Source organism: Microtus ochrogaster, unplaced genomic scaffold (assembly GCF_000317375.1).
Source record: "Microtus ochrogaster isolate Prairie Vole_2 unplaced genomic scaffold, MicOch1.0 UNK29, whole genome shotgun sequence".
Taxonomy (NCBI): domain Eukaryota; kingdom Metazoa; phylum Chordata; class Mammalia; order Rodentia; family Cricetidae; genus Microtus; species Microtus ochrogaster.
In genome coordinates this window covers 3,087,747-3,095,486 of record NW_004949127.1, presented here as the reverse complement: position 1 = coordinate 3,095,486, position 7,740 = coordinate 3,087,747, and the positions used below count along the sequence as shown (strand labels likewise).

The window sequence follows — 7,740 nt, the reverse complement described above, 5'->3', positions numbered from 1 at the left end:
TTTTTTTTTTTTTTTTGGTTTTTCAAGATAGGTTTTCTCTGTAGCTTCGGGGCCTGTCCTGGAACTAGCACTGGCCTTGAACTCACAGAAATCGGCCTGCCTCTGCCTTAGGAGTGCTGGGATTAAAGGTGTGTGCCACCACTGCCCAGCTACAAATGGTCTTCTTTGAGGTTCACAGTTTTGACCTTTGATAAATCTTTGGCTTTTATTTGTATAAGTAAAGGAAAGCATGTATACAAACATGAGTAAATAGGGCCTTTTAAATATAACTTTTAGATAGTAAATATCAAACTAAGATAAAGTTTTGATCTCATTTTTAAACTTGCGTGTGTGTGTGTGTGTGTGTGTGTGTGTGTGTGTGTGTGTGTGTGAACCATGCACTTTATGCATGTTGGAGCCTGTGGAGGCCAGAAGAGGATGCCAACTCCTCTGGAACTAAAGTCATAGGCAGGAGGTTGTGCGCCATCCTGTAGGTGCTGGGAACTGGACCCACGAGCAGTAAATGCTCTTAACTGATGATCTTTCCAGCCCCAGCTAATCTCATCCTTAAATGTTGGCCAGGCATTAAACATTTAAAAACTTCCCTGAAGGTCACACATGACACATCATATCTACGTACCAGATTTAGTCCACATCTGGCCAGTCTGAGGCCTCTACCTCCTGTTATCCTAATTTAGATGTTCTAAAATTTAATTTGCCTTGACTTTTGCACTGCCTGCTCAACAAACTTCAATGGCTCCTGACTGTCTGCTAGATAAAACCTTAACTTCCTTACTTCCCCTTTAAGGCAATTCCAGGACCAGATCCAAGGTCTTAAACCCTGTTCCCACTTCACAGTCTCCATTTCCCATAACAACCACATCCTTTGGACCGGACTCAAGGCATGGAACTTTCTAGAAAACACAGCTGTTCCTTGTTCCCAGGGTTCCCCTCTCTGAAATGTCCTCCACCTTTGCATTCCTACTTCAAAGTCCCACCCATCCTTAAGTGTCCAGCTGAGACAGCCACAGGCTTTTCTGAAACTCACACGATACCATATACCCCTGTCTTGGAGTTACACACACCTAATAACATTCCTGAAAGAAATGTTTGGGTCTTGGGCTACAGTGAATATTCCCACAGTGCTTTGCACTCGCAATGAGCCCAGTAGACAGCTCAGGAACACTAGCCTTTTGTCCTGGAAATGCGTGGGTACAACAGAAACCAAGTCAGCAGAACTCGTCACATCTAAACTTCCACAACAGAACAGGGGAGTTTTTGTCTGTCTGTCTGTCTGTCTGTCTGTCTGTCTGTTTGTTTGTTTCAAGCGGGACAGGCTCTCAATGCAAAACTCGCGGTGGCTTCTCAGGATGCCAGCCCAGACTTTTGCTCCAGGCATTCTTACATCTCTCTACCACTTTTATGTGGGCACCATCACACGAGAGGACTTTTCAGCAGAGGAAGGCTAGTGGGTAAGACCTGACAGAAATTGCTGTGAAAGCAGATAGCTAGCTGGGCCACCCAAGTGACAAACCCACGAAACATTGAACAGCCAGTTCTAGCCTGCTGGTTGCTCCCAGTGCTAATGTTGACTGTGGGACTTGGGAACTCAAATCTCTCTCTCTCTCTCTCTCTCTCTCTCTCTCTCTCTTCCTTTTTTGAGAGCTCACTCCCATATCCAGTCATCTCTCTATTCAGCTAGTGCCAAAAAGGAAAAGCTAGATTTTATTTTACTTTTACTGCCCTACATAGGACTAGTGGCACTCGATAAAATGTTTGCTGAATGGATTTTAACATTCAATTTTTACTTTTCCTTGAAACAAAAGTAATTATCCATTCGGCAGCAAGCAAAAGAATAAAGGACTCTGGCTTTTAAGAGGGTCCAGCTCTGCACGCTCACAGGAAAAGCTGGTGCAGTCTTATCTGAAGCCAACAAGGGTTGAGGTGTCAGCTTAGCAGTTCCAATTAGCATATTCTGGAACACCCTTTCTGACTTGAACAACTGTGTACTAGCAAGGGCAAGTGAAGCCTCGCAAACATTTATGTCACATGATAATCTGTGCTTGGGAAGGCCAAGACAATCAAGAGTTCCAGGATGTGTTGAAGAAAACTGATGACCACATATGTTCTCCCTGTGAAGACAGCGCTTTGCTGTTTTGAATGGTGCCATGGTTGGTCGCATCTACGATCTAATATTTTGCCAAGAGCAGATCATTCGTTCTTAAACTTTTATTGGGATTGTGTCTATTGCAAGCATAAGACATACTGAGGAAGTCCCCATGGAAAGACAGTCTGTTCTTTGTAATTCTGTGGGTAGAGCAAGGAGAAATAGTATAGGTCTCCAAGCAAGTCCCTGTCCCCATTTTATTATCTTTTTTGACAAAACAGACTTAAAGCAAAATTAATCAGGTGGGCTAAGCTTATTTACTCTTTATACAGATCACCTCTGAGTTCGGAAACTAACATTCAAGATAATTTTCAAGCATAAAAGGAATCTAACCCTTTGATTAGTGATTAAAATCTCACACTTAGGACAATAGTAACACAATTTTATGGATGCATTCTTGTAACAACAACAACAAAAAAGATTCATGGCTTTGTTAATGCATAAGACCAAAGTAACAGGGTTAGGAAAACTGAAAGTCTGAAACCAATCCATGAAAGCTCGCTTGCCCTGCTTGAAAGAATACAAACGCTGCTAGAGGCAGAACTTTTTTCCTCTCCCTGACCTTGGGGACCATGCAAAAATAAATGATCACCCCATCCCCTTTGATGCTCATATATGCATACATTTTGTGTGTGTGTGTGTGTTTGTGTGTGTGTGTGTGCATATATAATCTCCAGCATAAACCCGTGTTGTTTAGGCTGACAATCTTGTTTTCCCAAAGAGCAAGCGATGAAGAACTGCAGCCTGAAAATATTAGTGTTTCTCCTAGGGAAGGGCGATGCTGAGACCTTGGGGACACGACTCTGCAGAGTTGACACTGGGAAGCCCATAATGAGTTTTTGCTTCTGAGAAAGGTGTCACTTTTCTTTTTTTAAGCTGTGAAAGGAACCTGGGGTGAAAATAAGTAGAAATCCACTCCCATTGCCCTCAGATCCTTGCAGAAGGGGAGGGAAGACTCGAGCTGGGAAAGCGAGGTTCCTGGGGACCCAGAGGCCCACGAGTGAGGCCGGGAGCGTCCTAGGGGGAGGGGGTCTGCTGTGAGGAGGGGAGGGGGTGAACGTGTGGCGGCGTCACATGTCGCTCTGCCCACTCGCAGGCCGCTGTCGCCCGCGCGGAGAGCTGACAGGAAGGCCTGGAGGCTCCGCGGGGCCTGCGTGGGGCTGGCGATCGCCGCGCCCTGGTGCGGGCGGCGGCCTTACCTGGTTTCTGCGGTACCAGGCGCTCGACAGCGAGCCGTTGCCCGGGCCCGGCGCCCAGTACGTGAAGTTGCGAGACAGCTCGTCCAGGACGGCCGAGGCATCGTCCTCGGGGCCCGTGGGCACCGGCGCCGCCATGGGGACTGGCTCCGCGCTAGGGCTCGGGTGCAGCGCCTCCCCGCCCGCCGCTCCCCCGCAGCCGCAGCCACTTCCTGCCGGGCGGGCGACAGGGCGCGGGCACCTGGCTCCCAAGGCGCGCAGGTGCGGTCGGGCTCGGCCTGGCTGTCGTGTCTCCTTGCTCTACCCGGGTGTCCACACCTGTCAGGGCAAGAATGAGGTCATCTCCTTTGCCTCCAGGATCTACTGCGTGCAGAGCAAATGTTTATCCAAGTGCAGGAAGGAAAGGAGCCATCGGTTAACTCAAAGAGTGACCCTCGCCCTTGGCAAACCCACTTCTCGCATGTAGAAGGTCTAAAATGGTCCACATTTGGGGTGCGGGGAGAGAGAGTCATGACTTCTCTCTTACCAGTATTGTGAGCAATGTGGGGATTAAGAGCCCAACAATGGACTGACCCTTGGGAACTATTCCTGGGAGAGAGAATAGATACCCTAATGCAGATGAAGGCCCCCAAGGTGTGTGCGGTGACTGGATGAGCTTTCTGTCAGACAGGGTCATGGAGACTGCCGAAAAGTCGCCAGCTGCTATATATAAAGATGTAGGTTCGGACAGAAACGCTAAGAACAACCTCAAGAGCTCCTACGGGCTGTTCTGGTCTGACCTGTTTTTAACTCTGTCACTACAAGCGATCTCTGCATCATCTCTCACTTTGAGCGTTCTGTGATCTTGTGCTGTTGCCCGAAGCGTCTACGCTTGGAATTTTTTTTTTGTTTATAGGGCACTGGGATTCTGCTTAAGCAACATACTTAACATTCATAACTTCGACTTCGAGAGAAGGCCGGAGTGGGGAGGGGGGAGGGGATGAAGGAGAGGGAGGGAGGGTTATTTTTCCAGAATCCTGTCTAGCTGGGACCCAGGAGAAGGCTGTGATGGCTCCTTCGGGAAAATATGAAATGAGAGAAGAAAGTGTGAAAAAGTCATCCAGGTTCTGCAGAAACACGGGAAGCCATCTCCACACGTGTCGTTTCCTGCTTGAGCAACCAAAATGTTGAGTCAATAATTAATAATTGTAGCAACTATTCTCAATTTAAAGAAACAAACTTATTTTAAATAAATATCTTAAGGAAAAATACCTATTTGCTGTATTCCATTATTTCCATAAGTATGGGGGGCTAGGAATTGAACCCATTGCTTTTCACATGCTAAGCAAGCACTGGACCCCCGGGACACATGCCTGTCACGTGATTCTATGATGTCACTTCGATTCCCTTTGCTTTGCCATGCCTGGTATCCTCCCGCCCTCTATTAGAAAATGTTTTTTTCAGAATTTCCAACCTCCACACCCATCATCTTTCCTCCTGTGACCCCATTGGCCAGGAATCGGTCACATGCCTGGTTTTACCAGAAAGTGATTTCTTGGGCATTTCCAGCCTGGAGAGTAGGCTGTGAGTTCTGCCAGAAAGAAAAGAACAAGGCTGGGTGGGGTGGCAGAGGGGAGCTAGCAGAACTGGCATGCTCACTCTTAGTGTTTTCTTCCAGCCAGATTGTAAGTAGGCATGCAGTCTCTAACACGCAAAGCAGACTTTCCTGTTGAGCGTGCCTGGAAGCCTCCCCCGTAGACAGGTTTTATGCACGCTCTGTGAGACCTTCATAATCAGGCCCCCATAACTGCGGCACACACCTCATTCCTTTTTATTTCCTAACTTAGAAAATCAGCTTCGATTTCTTTATATTTGTACAAAACCTCCAGTTTTGGAGAAAGTGCTTGGGGGAGAAAAGATGTGTGGTGTAGCCTACGCTATGCCGTTCAGTCGATCGATAGGTTCCAAGATGTGAACGCCGTCGCTGCGGCTGTCCTAGGGTGTGTGGGTGTTTGAAAAGCAATTCGTGACCAGGGTTCCTTCCCACGGGGTTCATAGGAGGCGGCAGGGATACGTGTGAACTATTTTGGTCCCCGTGGTGTAGGTGGAACTTTGGAGACTGTTCTTGCTTTTGATGGCCTCTGCCTCTTGCAGGGCTTCTGGGTGGGGGTGAGGGTGGGGGGCAGAAGCCCCGTTATTTTTACCGGATATGATCAACCTCCCCATTCTCAGGGCTCCAATCTGGAGGCTGACTTCCTGTTAATTCTGGCGCCACCCCGTTTGAAGCTGGGCTTCACTTTGCACTTGAAGAGTGGGTTCCATTTGGTCCTCCTTATTTGGGATCATTTAATTGCAGAAATAATAACACTTTAAAAGCACGTTTAGCAAGACTTGGTTAACACTAGCTTTTTGTTGCTTTTTTTTTTTTTTAACAACAAACTTCTCACAAATGGTAAGTGGAGGGTCCCAGCGACTCACTTTTTATTTATGCAAGTGAACCCCAGGCCGGAGACTTTAAATAGAGAGGCAGAGCTTTAATTTTGTGACAATAACATAGGAAGAAAATAAACAGAAGCCTGGCAGACTGCCTGTGCTCCAGTCCTAACGTCGCTTGTTTGCTTCATTTCTCTGAGCCTTTCAATTTTTTACAAAAAAGGGAAAGATGGCTCAATGGTTAAGAGCACCGACTGCTCTTCCAAAGGACCCAGGTTCAATTCCCAGCACCAGTGGCAGCTAACAATCCTGTGTAATGCCCTCTTCTGGTCTCCTAGGGAAACACATGCACATGGTACACAGACATATATGAACACCCACACATGTAAAATAAACATAAATAAAACTGAATCCAATAACTGCTGAAGTATTCAGTAAATGTTGGCTGTTATTACCTATACCTTAAAATAGAAAAAAATAAAACTTCTTTAAACAAACACAAACACATAAACCATAGAGGGAAATTTGACATCAAATTACAATAAAGCTAGGAATATTTATGCATCGATAGACCGTATAGAATATAAAAGGTAAGTTAGGAACTGAGAGTCTGTATTTATCACACCTACAACTGACAAAAAATTGTAGGCTGATTAAAAAAAAGCAGATAACCCCGTGGATAAAACAGACATGTTTTCTTGAGAAAAAAAAACACGAATGGTTAATAATAATAATGCAAAATATTTTAATCTTAATGATAGACAGAGAAAATGCAAATTGAAATTCTGGGCGAAAACTACTTTTGCCTCACTAGTTTTTTTTTTGTTTGTTTGTTTTTTTTTTTTTTTGGTTTTTCGAGACAGGGTTTCTCTGTGGCTTTGGAGCCTTTCCTGGAACTCGCTCTGTAGACCAGGCTGGTCTCGAACTCACAGAGATCCGCCTGCCTCTGCCTCCCGAGTGCTGGGATTAAAGGCGTGCGCCACCACAGCCCGGCTTGCCTCACTAGTTTGAAAAAGTAAAAATTTAAAGATTTAGATATCATACACTACGTACACAAAATGGAGTTCTGTTCAGCCACATAGAAAGTGAAATTATGTCATCTGCAAGAAAATGGGTGGAATCAGAGATTGTCATGTTAGGGAAAATAAACCAAGTGCAAAAAAACAAATATAACCTGTTTTTCTCTCAGATATGGATTTTTTAAAAAATGTGTGTATTTGTGTGCATGTATGCATGCATGAATTTGTTCATGCACTTATGGGTGGGTGCCCAAAGACACCAGAAGAGGGGATCTGACCCTCCAGCCAGAGTTACAGTCAGTGTGAGGCACCTAATATGGCTACTGAGAACTGAACCCTCTGCAAGGGCAGCAAACACCACTGGGCATTTGTCCAGCCCGTGTGTAGAATCTTACATGAAGCGGCGTGGTGTTCATGTATGACTTACACACATCCACTGGCGTTCACTTCTATGTGAGATCGACAGCACAAAGTGAGTGTTCTACATGTATTCGCTACACTATGTTATTTAGGGAATAATTTCAGACAAAGTCTGCACTTGTTCAGCCCATAAACATCCTTCCTAAGTATTTTTAATTTACTTTGGGTTGAATACAAGTGCTGGGGAATATTATTTTAAGGTGTGTTACTTTTGTTTATGCTGTTGGACATGGGTTTAACGATGTAAAGATGTGTTGCTTTTGTTTATGCTGCGATTGTTTAACTCTGTGAAGCTGTGGTTCTTTGCCTGTCTAAAACAGGGTGTAATAAAGAGCTGAATGAATGACCAATAGTGAGGCAAGAGCAAGGGTGGGTGGGGCTGCCAGGCAGAGAGAATAGATAGAAATGAGGAAGAGGGGGGAACTAGAGAACAAGAGGAGGAGGATGCTAGGGACCAGCCTCCCAGGCAGTCACAGAGCAAGAGTGAAAGGAAGCTATCCAGGGGTAAGAAAAGGAAAAAGTCCAGAGACAAAAGGTAGTTGGGATA

General features: G+C 45.6%; 1 protein-coding gene across 1 annotated transcript in view; it reads right to left on the bottom strand.

Annotated features, from left to right (window-relative positions):
• The window catches only part of Nipal2 (NIPA like domain containing 2), a 90,632-nt gene extending 86,375 nt beyond the window's left edge, over positions 1–4,257 (bottom strand). Inside the window, exon 1 of the mRNA XM_013354117.2 lies at positions 3,346–4,257. Within this exon, the coding sequence (XP_013209571.1) occupies positions 3,346–3,480 (135 nt within the window). The 5' untranslated portion in view covers positions 3,481–4,257. The remainder of the gene's footprint in view (positions 1–3,345) is intronic.
• Between the last annotated feature and the right edge of the window lie 3,483 nt (positions 4,258–7,740).